This window comes from Brienomyrus brachyistius, chromosome 5 (assembly GCF_023856365.1).
Source record: "Brienomyrus brachyistius isolate T26 chromosome 5, BBRACH_0.4, whole genome shotgun sequence".
NCBI classification, from domain to species: domain Eukaryota; kingdom Metazoa; phylum Chordata; class Actinopteri; order Osteoglossiformes; family Mormyridae; genus Brienomyrus; species Brienomyrus brachyistius.
Window position 1 is genome coordinate 18,558,598 of NC_064537.1, and position 17,425 is coordinate 18,576,022.

Below are 17,425 nucleotides of genomic sequence, written 5' to 3' on the forward strand. Positions count from 1 at the left end.
AGATTGTCTAGCACATTTTTAAAAATCAGTTTAAAGTTTACCGCTTTTGCATTTGTGCTGCATGTGTCCTCCGAGACAATCAAAATCATTTTCATCCTTGCTGTTTAAATCATTCCTGGACAAATTCGTAAGAAATTTATTTTGAATTACTTTTTTTTTTGTTTCATAAATATTTCAATATCTATTACAACGAAATTACATTGCAATATTTAACAAATATCCAGTACTGTGCTGTCATACTATATTATACAAAACACTTTATTTCATTTTATACATTCATTATATATCCTGCTCTTGTTGTATTTGTTCTTTCAGCCAGATCACAATTAAAGCTTGTATCACTTTATTTGTCCACGAACCCATTATCAAAAATTTAATATTTTTTTTTTTACGTCGGACATATTGCTCAATAAATAAATTCCACCCCCCATGCATGTATACTGGGACAAGGACAACAGTCTGATTAAATGGCGTAGTCAAGCTAAAACTTTAGCTATGCATGTAAACGTACTGAATGTGACTGTTTTAGTCCTGACATACATGTGAATATTTCCGCTTGATGTGTATGTAATTTAATTATGGAGTTTCATTGTAAAAATAAGCCTCCCGTCAGATGTTTTAGTTGCTATTATGGTTTCTCCAGCCACCCAGAAAAGCCCAAATGTGGCGGCTTGTTCCCCAAATCGTCCTTCCCTTTGTTTCTCGGGTCATTTAGGTTTCAGGCCTCTTGACCTGTGCATTAACATGAGCAGAAACTGGGTCCAACCCCCAGCAGAGGGGCTTGGCAGGCGGGGGGGGGGGGGGGAAGAGAGACTCATTTCTCTCTATCTTTCTCACTATAGCAGCATCAACACACTTGCCATATTATTTCATTGCTCATTCTCTACACACACAAGAATAATCGGACCTTTATCTTCATTCCTAATGGATTTCCAAAGAAATCGATTGTCTGCGGTCTGTTTTGGGGGCTCAGTGGGATCATCTGCTCTAAATGAAATGGAGTGTGAGCGTGTGCGAGCGGAGGTGTGTGGTCATTCTGTGGGTGGGGGGGTTGGGGTGCGGTGGTGGAACTGCCAGAGCTTATCTGCTGAGCCGCAGTCTGCGTGTCCTGGTCTCAGTAACTGGCCTGCGACGGATTTTTGTCTCTGTCTGCATCGTTTCATGTGTGAATGGGCAGAAGGTTGATATGCAAAGCATGAGCATGTGAATATAAACGCTGTCTCACGTCACAGACGGCCAGGCTATGCTGTATGTCCTCTATAAGCAGCACAGGTGGCTGGGGACAGGGGTGTGCCGTCTAGAAATGAATAATGTGTCTGTGAGTGTATACTTGCCTCCAATGGACTGGCATCCCATTCTGTGGGCTCACGGTGACCCTGTACTGTACGGAGGGGGAAGGTGTACACTCACCGGCCACTTTATTAGGTACACTGGTTCTGCTGCTCGTTGAAGCAAATATCTAATCAGCCAGTCATATGTGGAGCAAAATGCATAAACTCAGCAAAATGTATAAAATCATGCAGATACAGGTCAGGAGCTTCTGTTAATGTTTACATCAAATAACAGGATGTGGGAAGGAAAGTGATTCAAGTGACTTTGAATGTGGCATGGATGTTGGTGCCAGGTGGGCTGGTATGAGTGCTTCCGAAACTGCTGATCATCTGGGATTTTCAGGCACAACCATCTGCAGGGTTTACAGATAATGGGCCGAATAAGAAAAAACAGCCAGTGAGCGGCAGTTCTCTGGGGGAAAATGCCTTGTTGATGACAGGAGGTCTGAGAAGAATGGCCAGACTGGTTCAAGCTGATAGAAAGGCAACAGTAACTCAAATAACCAACTCCTTACAACCAAGGTATGCAGAAAAGCATCTGAGCTAGCAAACGACAACACCGGGTGCCGCTGATATCAGCTACGAACACAGAGCTGAGGCTACAGTGGGCACAGGCTCACTGAAAATGGACAACAGAAGATTGGAAAAACGTTGCCCGGTCAGATGAGTCTTGATTTCTACTGTGTTATTCAGAAGATTTGGTCAGAATTTGGTGTAAACAACATGAAAGCATGGATACATCCTGCCTCGTATCAGCAATTCACTCTGGTAGTGGTGTATTGGTGTGGAGGACATTTTCTTGTCACACTTTGGACCCATTAGTACCAGGGGGTCATTGTTTAAATGTCTAGGACAGTAATACTTTATTAATTCCTGCAGGGAAATTTCCTTTCTGCTTTGCCCTGTCTTGTGCTCCATCCAGGTGAGAGAAAGCTTGGTGGTCGGACCAAGGGGGCAGCCGCCTTGCGGTGCCCTGGGAGGTTTGCGGGGTTAGGGGCCAAGCTTATAGGCCACAGACATATCACGTCTCTGCTGAGGCCAGGCATGAACCAGTGATCTTCTGATCACATGTACGGAGGCTTAATTTCTAGAGCCACCCCCCCCCCCCCCCGTCCCCCATCCCACAGCTTACCTGAGTATTGTTACTGACCATGTCTATCCCTTTATGACCGCAGTGTACCCAGCTTCTAATGGTTACTTCTAGCGGGATAATGTGCCGTGTCACAAAGCTCATATAATCTTTGATAGGTTTTTTGAACAGGGCAATTAGTTCACCGTATTAAAAATGGCCTCTACGGTTACCAGATCTTAAGTTAATAGAGCACCTGTGATGCTGTCAGGTTAACATGGACCAGAGTCTCTGAGGAATATTTCAGGCACCTTGCTGAATCTATGCCATGAGCAGGTAAGGTAGTTCTGAAGGCAAGCAGGGGTCCAACTGGGTACTAGCAATAAAGTGGCCAGTGAGTGTATATATGTATTAGGGATGTAGAGACACCATGTTAATGTCTTTGTACTCGCCCTCGTGACGATATGCCGGTGCATATGATGGACACCATGTAATGACGTATCAGCGATATCATTAACAAGCAAAATAAACAGAATAAAATATCTGCGGTACGGAAATACTTCAAAGTTAACGACGAAATCCGAAGCATGGCGGAGAGCGTACTGTGCTGTACTAAACTATCAAGAGGGCGGCTGAAGTCAGGTTCCTACAGAAATAGAAATCTAATTAAATATCTAAGAACTAAACATAAGAAATGGTATGATGAAACTGCCACCAGAAGCAACCCCGTGGAACAAGCAAACGTACAGCGAGCAGCAGCACGGAGAGAGAAAATGTCAAATGACAAACACTGTGCAGTGGAAATAACAGAAGCTCTTACCCAGTATCGATCAGGCACAGTGTAGTTACGGTGGTAGGCGGGGAGCGTAATCCTTTCGGAAGTTGTACACGGTATAAAATCTTTGTGAACCACTTCTTAAAGAGTGACATGTTTTTAAATCATAATTAACCAGCATCCGAGACTAAAACACAATGATGAGTACTGCTGTGATCCCCCCCCCCCCCCCCCCCCTTACATACTGGCTGTTTAGTGGATTGGCTATATTCTGGTTTGTTCTGGCACTGTTTGGTGCTGCAGTGGGGGGTAGTTCAGTATTATCATTTATTGCAATATTTTGAAGATAAAATATCTCAAATTCGGGCCGGCATGGTGGTGCAGTGGTTAGCACTGTTGCCTCACACCTCTGGGACCCGGGTTTGAGTCTCCGCCTGGGTCACATGTGTGCGGAGTTTGCATGTTCTCCCCATGTCGTCGTGGGGTTTCCTCCGGGTACTCCGGTTTCCCCCCACAGTCCAAAAACATGCTGAGGCTAATTGGACTTGTTAAATTGCCCATAGGAGTGAATGGTGTGAGAGTGAATGGTGTGTGAGTGTGCCCTGCGATGGGCTGGCCCCCCATCCTGGGTTGTTCCCTGCCTCGTGCCCATTGCTTCCAGGATAGGCTCCAGACCCCCCGCAACCCAGTAGGATAAGCGGTTTGGAAAAAGGATGGATGGATGGATATCTCAATTTATTTTTTAGACATCATACAGACCTAATTGGTATCGGTATTGGTGAGTACATCGGTACTCGTACTCGGTCTGAAAAAAATGGTATTGCCGTATGCCTAATAGATATAATAAGAATGTGATTCTATCAGTTGACAAAAACAACAGACCTCCTGCAAACAGTGCTGCAGTATGTATGCCCATGTGCAGAGGTGGAAAGTTCATGTTCAGAAAGTAGTGATCCGGACCAAGATTTTGTTTCAACCGACCAGACTCACACTCACAGAGTAACATTGTTGTAACATTGCGACATGGAGCACTGTGACATGGTGCAGTGTGACATGGAGCACTGTGACATGTAACACTGTGAAACGTAGCCCTGTGACATGGAGCACTGTGAAATGTAACACTGTGACATGGTGCAGTGTGACATGTAACACTGTGAAACGTAGCACTGTGACATGGAGCACTGTGAAATGTAACACTGTGGTATGTAACACTGTGACATGGAGCACTGTGAAATGTAGCACTGTGGCATGTAGCACTGTGACATGGAGCACTGTGAAATGTAACACTGTGGCATGTAGCACTGTGACATGGAGCACTGTGAAATGTAACACTGTGGCATGTAGCACTATGACATGGAGCACTGCGAAATGTAGCACTGTGACATGGAGCACTGCGAAATGCAGCACTGTGACATGGAGCTCTGTGACACAGAGCACTGTTAGGGCCCTCTCTCTGAGCTCTTCCCCCACCTCCTCCCCCCCCACAGCCCAAGACCCAAACCTGGAAGCCATGAAGTTGGATGTTTCCCCTGGAAGCTCACTCATGCTCACGCCTTCACCAGACAGCTCTTCTTTGGAGCTGGCAGGGCTGGGGTCCTCCCAGGTGTCCCCCATCTCCCAGGTGTCCCCCCAGGAGTCCCCCGCCTCCCAGGCATCCCCCGTCGCCTCCCAGGTGTCGGAGTGCACGTCAGACAACGGTGTTCCTGAGGCTTCCGGCCAGGCCTTTGAACCCGGTCCCCAGGAGTCACCCGGGAGTGAGGGAGAGCCCCGGGCACAGGGGGACCGAGACCCGAAGAAGGACAGGCAGCATCTCCACTGCCCCGTGTGCAAAGTCACTGTCAACTCCCTGTCTCAGCTGGAGGCCCACAACAGCGGTAGGCTGTCCCAGTGCATTGTGGGTCACTGGAAACTGAATCTGTACCATGCAGTTACTTAACTAGGGATGTTTTATAATGTTACCTAATGCACGCGCGGTAGGTTTAGGGTGACGTGACAGGTCACTTGGTGGCACTCTCACCTCATGCCTGCAGGGTTTGGATTTCTGCCTTCACTGTCGGTGTGTGTATGATTTACTTGTTCTCCCAGGATTAGACAGGCAAACGGCCATCTCTAAATTGTGTGAAATATGTGACTGTGTTTATGTGTGTGTCCTGTACTGGACTGGCATCCTGTCCACTGTGTCTCTCTGCCATGTGCTTCACGGAATAGACTTCAGGCCCCCTCCACCCTGTGTTTTATGGATGGTGCTGGATTTTCTTAGTGTACAGCCACAAACGGCTCACATCCGATCTTGCCTCTTCCAGGTTCCAAGCACAAGCTGATGCTGGAGGGTCAGAGCGTGCAGCCAAGGCGCCGCAGTAAGCTTCTGTCCTCTCGGCTGGCCGGCAAGAGCAAGCGCATGGGCGCAAAGGGCAGCGTGGGCGTCGCCAACAAATCCTTCCACTGTGAACTGTGCGAGATCTACGTCAACTCCGAGACGCAGCTCAAACAGGTGGGCGTGGCCCAGACCATGGCTGACACAACAGGCGACAGTAAGGCCGCGGGTTCCAAGGAGTCGACTCCCAAAGGGAACGACTCTAGTGATGTTCTTTATAATGACAGACGTGCTAAGAAAACAAATGATGCAATGTAATGTAAGGCTTCCTGTAGGGGCTCTTTAAATAGCCTAAAGGATATGAGGCACATGCATAAACTCTTTTCATCGTCATCGTAAATTTTATGGGGGCGCGTTTCACAGCGCCTGGAAATCATCATTATTGTGATTTATTATCATTCTGTTGCTTCCCTCCCTCATTCAGCCTATGTTGTTGGGGGGGGGGGGGGGTATTGGCGTAAAGTCACACCTGATTGAAAGTGACCAATCACCTCAGTCCCTGGGTGGCCTTCACTGCTGAGGCCGTGTGGTGGGTGGGGGGAAACCAAACACCTGGATTCCAGAGGAGTTCAGGTCTACCTTCACAGCCTTCTGCAGCGTCACTGCCATAATGCAGACATGAGGGGTGAAGTGATTTGCAGTGCGCTTTGAGAATGTGCAGTGTGACATTCTCAGAGGGTTAGGGGCAGCGGTAACATTTTCCAAAAGGCCTTCATTACGGTGGCTTGGGTCCAAAAACCACAGAAGTTAAAATCAGGGGAGGGCAGAGACCTGCCCTCCCCCTCCTCCACCACTCTCCGCTAACACCGCTGTTTTCAGCGAGCGGCATAATTCATTTGCAGCGATGCAATTCACTGTGAACGTGAAAATGAATCGCAGTTTTGGGAACCTTTAATGTGCATTTGATGGCTTTGTGGTTGAAGACGTATTTGTGAAATGGAGAGGACTAAACTGGAATAAAAATGGCTGCAATGGAAACATCACGTACTATGGAAGAAGTGTGGAAAAGTCAGCAACACTAAAAGCCCCTGTGATTCTTGTTCTTTATTCATCATTCATTATATTCATTATATGCCACATGTATATTATAGTACCACACTACACTGCAGGAGAGCTTGGCAGAGACAGGGCCTGACTTAGACATTTACATATATTAAAGACAGATTTAGAAAAATCATTTCAGGGAACCAAATTAGGGATGCAAGGGATTAAAAGTGCAAGCAGGCATGTGAGTTGAGTTTGCACGAAGCGCAGAGAGAGAGAGAGATGAAGTGTCAATGAGGATTGCAGTCATTGAAGTTAAATCGAAAGTCAAATTGTGTGTAAACAACCATTTTAATCCTTTAGATAGTATATGATGTCTTGGAAGGTCAAAGTAAGGAGGTCTTGCTCTCACAGTGATGGGAACAGCCTTTTAAAACCTCTTATAAAATGTCTGTGCATTAGTATAATTCCTGGGGCCTAAGAATGTCACTGTGGAGAGGACATCAGATGCAAAAGTGCATCTGGGGGGTTGGTAACATGGTGCTGTCATTTTAGGGGGAGGTTGGGGGGTAGTTAAGGGCTGGCTGTGGGGGGAGGGGGCAGTGAAGGTGGAGATGATAGCCAGAGGTTCCCCATACTGACCGGAGACGGCCCCTTGCAGCACACGAACAGCAGGAGGCACAAGGACCGGCTGGCTGGGAAACCTCCGCGGCCCAAGTTCAGCCCCCACAGCAAGCACCAGCAGAGCTCTGTCTTAGCGGTGAGTGCTGGCCTGTGATCATACCCCCCCTACCTCCAGCACACACCGCTGCGTGCTCACTAACGTGCCCCCATCCCCCAAATGCAGAACTGCAGATGGAGCAGCTACGCGGGTGGGGTGGTGTCCGCTATGAAGAAGGTGTTTGACCACTGCAGCCTCACCACGCTCTCCCCGCAGGTGAGGCCTCTGAGACTGCAGCCGAGAACCTCTGTCTTGGGGGGGGGGGGGGGGGGGGGGGGGGGGTACACACTGCAACCATGACCTCTAAGCTATCTCCTCTGTGCGTGTCTGCATCGAGAAACTCAGGTGCTTCTGGGGTGACGTGCATAAACAGAGTTGGGAGTGGGCGTGCAGACCGCGGTAAAACCTGGTTTTGCTCCCTGGGTCTTACAGGGAGAGCTGAACAAAGAATAACTACACCCAGATCCCGGCTGCAATCCCCCCACACACACACGTCCTCACAGGACTGCTATTTATGCAGCTGCTCGGGAAACATTAGGTCCCAAGACAGTGAGCATTCTTGTCTGGGACTCTGGGAGGCTAACTGGGAGCTGCCAGCTCAATTTGTTGGTTTATGGTCTCGGCTCCGAGCCATCATTGTAATCCCTTGTGACCCCCGTCTGCACGTAGAGACATGGCTGATGGCAGCTAAGCGTATGAGACACCCCAGAAAGAGCAGCAGGGTAACCAGCTCAGTGCTACTGACCACAGAGAAGATCAGTTCACAGAGGGTCTGACGTTCTTCATGTAGATGAATAATGACCTTTCTCAACGCATCAGCCGGCACTCTGGAGGAATCATCGTCGTAAGCATGCGAGTGAACGCTGAGACTTTGACCGGCAGGTCACGGGTTCAAGTATAACCACACAGAAATGGATGATCCACTTTTGGAGAGCAGACTTTTGAAACATTGAGCCAAATTTGGTGGGGGGGGGAAGCTGGGGGCACTGATCAAACTTAGTAATCAATCAAACTCATGCAGTGTTCTGTGAATTTTTTTTTTGTGAATTGTTATGGTCACCAGGGTTTACTGTATATGGTATTTACTGTATATGGTATTTACTGTATATGGTATTTTATTATGGGGGAGTCTTGTATTTTAATAATCAACCAGTGTGAACGTTCTGTCCCCCAATTCCACCCCTCACCTTTGGTCACATTCAGGATTAGCAGGTGAAAGATTGTGGGATCAGTGTTGATGTATACAGGTATATACACCGCAGCTTAATTTTTCATGTAAACCTATTGATAACATCTTATCAAACTAGTCAGTGTATTTAGTGTAACTGTGGCCAACTAGGTCAGTATAACATATAGACTATTTATGCCAAACAATATCAGAATAATAGTGGGTACATAAGTAGCGCCAACCACATGGGCCACTATTATTCTAAAAATATTGATATTTGCTTGACATTTATGCTGGTTTATTCTTATTTGCTTGCCTGCTATCTACTGACAGTCTGTATCAATAGTGACCGCAGTGTTTTGTTCACTAAAATTTTATCACTAATCTAAAATCCGCATCCTCGGCCTGTTGCTGTTGTTAGGGTCGATAAATAATTGATGAGATTGCAGGTCCTCTTTCTGGCACATTGCCCCCTACTGGACTGGAAGTCTAACTTTACCTCTGAGTATAATGGGATGCAGTGCAAAAAGGTTGGATATTCCCCTTAAAATGTTTCCAGTGTAATGCCTATGGGTGCTGCTGTCTTGCAGACCAAACTGGCCCTGCAGAAGCAGCTGACCAAAGGCCTAACCACCAGCTTCCTACCCAGCCCGCTGAACCCGGCCGCCCTCTGCACCATGGCCCCAAATCCGCTGGCCTTGCGTCACCCAGCAGGAACCACCACCCTCATCCAGACCCCTCTGCTGAGCCCCGCGCTCTTTCGGCCTGCCCCAGGGCCCCTGAGGGCCACGCACACTCCCATCATCTTCTCCCCATACTAGACCCCCAGAAACCACAACCTGGAGACGGAGAGGACTATGCAGCCAGGGAAACAAAATTAAATGCCGATATCATCCCATGAGCTTCAGACACATGGACCCCGATACAGACACTTCACAGGAGCTGAGGTGTATGGTGGCTTTCCTTTGCTTTCTGAAGAGTGTTGGAGAAGCGTGATTCTCCTTTAACAAGCAGGTGGAGCAAAATCTGCGTATTATTAATCTGTCAGCAGTAGGGGAAGGCCTCTGTTTGTTTTCCTGACAGGGCTGATGCCAACGAGTTCCCTTTACTTGACACTTCTTAAACATTTCTTACAAGCAAGAGCAGGGATTACGCACCTCTGGGGTCCCCACGCCATTCCAATCGCCAACTTATACGCAACGAGGCGACCCGGTGGCCCAGCAGGGGGTGCCGGATCTGCACAGGGGCCGTGTGACACTTGCAGGGGAACAGCCAGAGTTTCTCTCCACCAGACAGCCCTAATGGAAATACGCTCCATGCAGTGCTTTCACTTGGGGGGGGCTGGTGTGGTAAGCCAGAAGGGTTGGATTTACATATTCGCGTGAAAACAGATCTGGATGCTTCCAGCCTTTGACAATCTGCCTCCCTGTGATTAATATGTGGGCATTATGGGAACTGAGGAACCATTGATCCAATGGCATGAGCCCAACATGTCTGCCAACGGAAGCTATCAGGCACATGGGCGACTCTATAACAGCGAGGAACCTTCATATCGTGGGGCCTTTCATAACTAAATGAGTAAAGTGATTTTTGTTTCAATAGTGAAACAGTGACCCCGATGCCAGTCACACGGTTCGGCCCAATGTTTCCACCACGGTGACGTAGACCGTTCATAGCGAGGATGTTGCCAGCCAGCCCTGTTCATATTCAGTGACAAAATGGATGATACCTCTGACCGTTCATAGTTCTCGAGTGGAAGTATCACCTGTTACATTTCACCAGCAGCCACATGTCACTCCCACTCATTTGTACAGCAACTCAAAATCTCATGTGCTTTCAGACCTCATTCTGACACTAATGCGCTAACAGGGTCATTCACTGAACACCAAGCTTTACCAGTGTCCACCATATTCCCAACATGACTTCAAACATTTGCCTACTGCCACGACTTCTACAGCTAATATACCCTCCGCCCCATTAGTTTGATCACATCTTCTAAATATGTCAGGGAAGTTACACGCATCCCCACCTCCTTTTGCGATGTCTCGTTGCAAGTCCGGACAGCGAGTGGGACAGAGATTCCTGAATCGTATATTTCCAGACTCTTGCAAGTCATTGTGGAATTAGCTACATGTGTAGTTGTAAGATTTAATCCAAGAAAAGTGTTAAACAGACTTAATTAGCAAAGTAAGAATGCTTGAGGTTGGGGGTGGCGGGGGGGGGGGGAGACTTGGGGTCTTGAAACCGTTTGAGACATAATAGGCAGGAAAAACACGGGAAAAACTAAGCACATGCAAATACATGTCATGTGACATGCATAGGGGCGGGTCATTTGTCAACAGGGTCAAGGCGTTACTGTTTATCAGAGGGCCAATCATGGGAATTCTATTTTCAGGTCAATTAATCTTTGGATGGCTGCAGCGTTATGGGCTAGAGAATGAATTCCGAAATAGTCCATATTCTCTGACACTCTTTACGCCTCAGAGGAACCACAGATGTGCTGCTTCCATTGCAAGCGTCAAGGAACCGGGTGGGATAGAGAAGAAATGAGATGTTTGCGGCCCGTCGCTCGCTGCTACTTCGTACGCTGTGAAGACCGAGGCCGGGAAGGACAAACGGGGTTTTCAGACGCCTGCAGATCTGCTGTGGAGAAGATGCCAGTTACAGCACAGTGCATTGTGCAGCTGGGAGCAGGGATTTTTAGCAATGGCTGTGACTGTCGTCTAGCGTTATTGTCACTCAAACGTCATCCTTATTTACATGCTGTTGTTTTGTTGTAGATGCACCGGTACAGTTTTGCTCAGTTACTCTCCCTTGTACTACAGCTGTTAGAAAGTTCCACAAAACAGAATTACCGTGCAAGATCTCATAGCACTTATCACTGGTACCATGCTGACTATAGCAAATTCTATAGGTATTCCTCACTCTCTTACATCCTCCCGGAATGAAACAGCACCACCTGCTGGTTACACTTATCCATAGCAAAGTAATCCAACTTCCCCACTGTCTTAACTTGCATTTCCGCATGCAGTGGGCCTTTGGGAATATGAAGCCAATTGTCGTGCCATAGAAATCAAGTTTCTTATTACTGAACCAGCCTGTTGTTTGGTTTAATTGATTTTTATTTGTTAACGAAATCTGCAGAAGTGGAGATTGTTATGAAATATTGTGAAAAACTAAAATATTTAGATAGGTATATAGATAAATAGATAAATGCATAGCATATATATATATATATATATATATATATATATATATATATATATATATATATATATATATATATATATAGATTGTACTTATTTTTACGGTCTTTAAATGCAAATTTATCTGAGAAGAATATATATGAAAACTGATCAATTTACTGTAAAAAAATGTTTTTGAAGGAGAAAAGCTGTTTTTTTTCCATGGTTCCACCTATTTTATAAGCGAACCGTAGTTACCCATGTTGAAAGAAGGTGCTTGTGTGTCTGTTTTCTATTTATGGATGCCAAGTAATAATTTTTGTCAGTGATCTGACAAGCATATTTACACAGAAGTAAGTAATGAGGACTCGGGATGACTCTGTAGGGTGCAAATCTGGTGGTCAACCGGAACGGATCAGGCCCGTTGGGACTGCTGAATTTCAGTCAACCTCAAATTCCACTTAAAGCCATATTCCCGTTCTGGTGAGGTGATGCTTCTCCATCTAGTTTCAGCCAAAATTTCACCCTAATATCTTTGAAATTACTCAGCACTTTTATCAAGAACTGGGTGGTTTCAGCAATTGTAATAAATTTATATCTCCGCAATGGTCCCACAAAGAAAATGTTCTGTTTTTATTTGAGCTAAATGTATAACCTTTTCGCAATCTGATATCACTTTTCTTTTAGTTTTTATTGCAGTTGTTTTCAGAATGTGTTGAATTTGCTAGCGAAGACTGACATCTCGCAACAAAGACAAGTTCTTACTGCAGCGGTGACCTTCAGACTGTCACACTGAAGAAAGGAGGGGAATCACTTGCCTGGTTTGCTCACACTTACACTGTAACCCTGCTTTTCACTGTTTTGTAGAAAAGCGTGAAAGAGATACAGGTTCAGCGGGCGGGATTATTATGGGCGGTGAAGCGTTGCTGGTGGAAACTACTGTGCCAGCAAGCAGGTATTTTAGCAATAACAGGATTTAAACGATGATGTGACTCAGGTTTCATTGGGGTTAATGGATGTATTAAAATTTGGATTACAGACCCACAATATGCTCAGAAACTGCCTCCTTTAAGCCATAGGGAAATAAAGTATGGAAGTGCTCCAGTATTTTCCAATTAAAAATTCTACGACTTTCACTTCCCCTCTCTTTTGCTCGCTCTCTCTCTCTCTCTCTCTCTCTCTCTCTTCCCTTTATCAGTGAATGTGCACATTTAATTGCAAATGTAAGCATGCCATAACCCTGGCAGACTAAGTCATTCTGTTGATATGTGAGATAAGATGTTAGGGTACAGAAAAGCATTCCAGCCCGCTGGATATCACATGGAGCAGCATGGAGGAATCAGGGCCACCACAAGCGTGGTTTACAAATAGACTGCAGATCACTTTATTCTGCTCCACTTTTTGGAATTGCTACTTCTGCTGCATCTCATATCGCAACTGGCTTTCCTTGTTGTAAGACATTTTATTTGCCTCCAAAAAAACAGGTTAAACAGCTCAGAAACATGGATTTACATTTTCTCAGAAAACGGCAGTGAGGTGATTGGACAATGGGGAAAATTATGCTTGCTCAGGAAAAGTGCAGGAAGGTACTCGCTTATATAGGTAAACTTTACAAAACCGTAACTCATACATACTATTCTGCTTTTTTTAACATTTGCTGTCTGTCTCCAGAGCAACTAACTAAATTTGTCCATGACTACTGTTAGATTTCAGTTACTTCAGTGAAAATGTACCACGAAGCAGCCATTTTGGTATAAAGGCAGGCCTATGCTATATAATTAAATGATGTGATTAAATGAGGCAATCCCCTGACTCAAAGTGCCTGGTCTGCAGTATATGGACCAGTGGAAGGTGTATCATTGCTAGCCAGAAGGAATATAAATTCACGATCAGTAAGGGATCAATAACGGTTTTTATCACTGAAGCCAATGTTGTGTAGCCATGATTTGAGAAAAGGCTGATTAAGGTGGATTAAGCATGATTTTCTTCCACAGATGTAGACAAATGATATTTGGTGTTGAATATTATCCTTATTTTAATTCATAATGTTTTATATCTTCCTAGCTTTATTTTCTCCTCCTCAGAAACCTGCTTTCTTATTTGCTTTTTATGTAAATACTTACAAAACATTGTTTATCATGTGCCAAAAGGTTATTAATATTAATAATAGTCATGGCAATAAATGTTATTGTCATTTTTTTGGTTTGCAAGCTTCCATAAGTACTTAACATACATGAACACAGACTGTGTATATATGTCCGTGACCAGGATAGGTGGTTAGACGATGGATGTATGGATGGATATATATTTGTAGTGTGTTGATTATTCATTTGGTCTTTCCACATCATAATGCCAAAGGGGGTTTGACATTAAAGCAATGCATCCAAGCATTTAAATGTTAAAAGCACAACCAGACTTATTATACATGGGTCTGTGTGGCCATCCAGTGCCATGGTCACAATTATGGGGCACCTTCAGATGCTGGACAAGGCTAATCACAGATGGGCGCTTGCTTAAACACCCATTGTGTCCTGACAAAGGGAAAGATTTTGTTTATTTTTTTTCATTTTGTTACCATGTTAGAGTGTATCATCATTCCATACATGATGTACAATTACAGAGTAGCAACACATAGACTCCACAGTATTTCAAGCACAACTTTAGATGACTATCTGGTCATGGTAGATCGTTACAAGCAATTTGGCTGTGCTAGACAGTATCAAGACTGTATGTTGACAGGTAAAGCCTTTCTGTGCTACAAGGACATGATGAGGTGATGATGACAAATGAAATTCAAAACCTAGGGGGCGAACCTAAGACCTGCATGGAGATATTGGGTGTGAATTTCTCATGCCTCCGCTGGCCTGTCCAGGCCGCTGCCCAATCCAGAGAACCTTTCACCTCTGATTCCTCTGGTAAAAATCACTGTGACAGATCATCCTAACGCAAGCCATTCTCGGTTTGTTCCAACATATATAGACTTTTCGAAGACATTTGTTATTATTCATGCCCGGTCTGCCGGAAAATGTAAGTCATGGAAACTCGACAAACAAGAAAATGAGTATCGGTTTTTGCAGGGACTTGGCCAGTAATTTACGGTATACTCCTTGTATTGTTCATTGTACATACTTTTTTCTGATGTATGGAATAACAGCAAGGCACAAAGAGCAGAAAATGTATTTTGGTAAGAGATCATTGCTTTTACTGTTTTCGCTATGTGGTGGACAGCCAGAACCTGAGAGACACATGGACTGGATGGCAAAATAAATGGGTGCTTCCACTTCAGCCTTGTCCCGTTTTGCTTTTATGGAAATTGCTTCATTGTCACACACCCTCTCCTCCCCAGATGTCATCAAACTCTCCTCCTGAAAGAAACACGGGCACCTTGCCTTCCACTTACAGATCTCTGACGTGAGAGGCAGTCAGCTTCTACAGACATCCGTCTCTCTGCTCTGTCATGACATTACACAGGAGCCAGACACAGCCTAACCTTACAGGTTAAAGTCCTCGGAAACCTGGGAAAAACCCACCGGAGTTTACATTCATTCACAATTCATTTCAATTATTCATGCTGCGCTTGGAAAGAATGCCTGCTAAAGACATGACTGGGTGATCCTAAAGGATCCAAGAGGAATGTCACTTTAAGTCGGCTTCTACGGCAAGCGTGACCACATCACATGATGTGGGCACATCATGGATGTGTCATGTCCCCGTAAGGTTCTGTAAAATGTGACGTTATTAAATTAAGCTGTAAACATACTGAAAACGGAAAATGCTGTTCGATTGTGCCTGTTTGTAATCACATGTAGGTAGCCAGAACATGCCTGTCATTTGCCCCTATAGACCCTCCTCCATACTCACTCCCTGTTGTGTCTAGAGGTCTGAGAAAGACTATATAAGAAAGTACACATGCTGAGTGAATAGACCAAAGCAAAGGCCAAAGAGGACCCAGACACAGCAAAAAAAAAAACACTGTAGGCAAGTGAATTATTACATCTGCAGCTGCACCAACAGAAGTGTAGCTATGGGCAGCCTTGTAAATAAAATCAAGCACTGCAGTCCCTTTGTCTTGTGATAACAATCCACACTTATCAGCACAGAGATCAGATGCCTCACTCTTATGAAGCCAAACCTGTGCCAGGTGTTTAAAAGCCAACATAACTTCACCAAAACCGGTTAATCGTATGTGCCTGCATCAGCTTCATTTGCCACACTGGTTTTACATGGTGGTGTTGAATATTATAACACTCCTGCTGTCAGCTGCCTGCAAGCATCTTGTTGGGCCTGCAGGAAAACACCATGATAAAGAAGCCTGGTTATTAATTGGATCCCTAGCAGATCGGTTCCTCAGAAGGTGGCAGCTTTTTCAGTTCAGGCGATGTCTTTGAGAAGACTTGACTGGAGACACTACAGTTCATATTCACAGACATCTATTCATGATACATAAATCACACATTTACCCACCTCATTCAGGGTGCCACTACAAATCTGCCTTGTATAACCAAGACAGAAGATACATAGATGGATTTATGTTTTACTCCTGCACTTAAAAAGTAATTCGCCCAGGCTCTAAAAAAAAAGAAACAGGTTGATATCCAAACTATATATTTCAGAATATATAACAAAGTAATGTACTTTTTATTATTTTAAATTCATCTCTTTGGAATTCGTTCTAGGGGCGGCATGGTGGTGCAGTGGTCAGCACTGTCGCCTCACACCTCTAGGACCCGGGTTCGAGTCTCTGCCTGGGTTTCATGTGTGTGGAGTTTGCATGTTCTCCCCATGTCGTCGTGGGGTTTCCTCCGGGTACTCCGGTTTCCCCCCACAGTCCAAAGACATGCTGAAGCTAATTGTACTTGCTAAATTGCCCATAGGTGTGCATGTGAGAGGGGCACACCTCAGAGAGGCTGGCCCCCCATCCTGGGTGGTTCCCTGTCTCGTGCCCATTGCTTCCGGGATAGGCTCCAGGCCCCCCGTGACCCAGTAGGATAAGCGGTTTGGAAAATGGATGGATGAATGGATGGAATTCGTTCTGCAAATTTCCATTTTTCTGATTAATCCTGCTGTGAGAATCTAATCATCTACCCCAGAAAGGGGCTACTTCAGGGCAAACTGACTCTCCACACACCTAGGACATGCTCTGTCATCCTCTGGAGACAAAAGGCAATTTCAATCAGAAAAAAAAAAAAACATCAAACTGAGTTTCAAGATAATCACAGGACTTGGTGGGTTTAAATTTGAAAGGGAATATTATGTTTATTTCCAGGACTGGTCCCCGGCTCGATCGTTAAAGCTAGGGCAGGGAAGTGTACCTAATCCTCTCTGCATTTCCTTCCTCAACTCACCACTCCACTGAGGTAGCAGTCAGGGGGGGGGCTGCACTGGGCTCTCTGGGGGAATTGTCTGCCTGTGAAAAGATAATACAGGTTGTCTCTTTTTTCCTTGCCGAGATCACAGAGTGCAATTTTCTGGTCAGATTCAGAGGTTACGCTGGATTAAGGTCTTCCGTGTAAAGGAAAACTGGGGAATCAAAGCCACTTCTACAGCCCTTAGAGTACTGTATCGTGTCAAGGGAAACCCAGCGCGGAGCAACACTGCCCTCTGATGTTGATCAGATGCCATGTCAACATACTCCCAAAGGGAATTTGAACCCTAGACACCGAAAGGAAGTTCGGGGATTTATCGGTGTGCGACACTGTCAGGCTCGTCAGAACCCACAGCTGCTGTAAAATCAAATTTGTGAGTCACCCATGAAAGTACCCCCATTTGCATATTTTTGCATTAATGAGGATTAGTCAGTTATTTGACATGTTCGGAG

At 45.4% G+C, this 17,425-nt stretch overlaps 1 protein-coding gene across 2 annotated transcripts in view; it reads left to right on the top strand.

Annotated features, from left to right (window-relative positions):
* LOC125742635 (zinc finger protein 385C-like) overlaps nt 1–11,354 on the top strand; it is a 142,007-nt gene extending 130,653 nt beyond the window's left edge. For both annotated transcript variants that reach the window (XM_049014835.1, XM_049014836.1), the window contains 5 exons: nt 4,663–5,049; nt 5,479–5,666; nt 7,195–7,293; nt 7,381–7,470; nt 9,013–11,354. In XM_049014835.1, the coding sequence (XP_048870792.1) occupies nt 4,663–5,049; nt 5,479–5,666; nt 7,195–7,293; nt 7,381–7,470; nt 9,013–9,243 (995 nt within the window). In that variant the 3' untranslated portion in view covers nt 9,244–11,354. The remainder of the gene's footprint in view (nt 1–4,662; nt 5,050–5,478; nt 5,667–7,194; nt 7,294–7,380; nt 7,471–9,012) is intronic.
* Nucleotides 11,355–17,425: the final 6,071 nt, after the last annotated feature.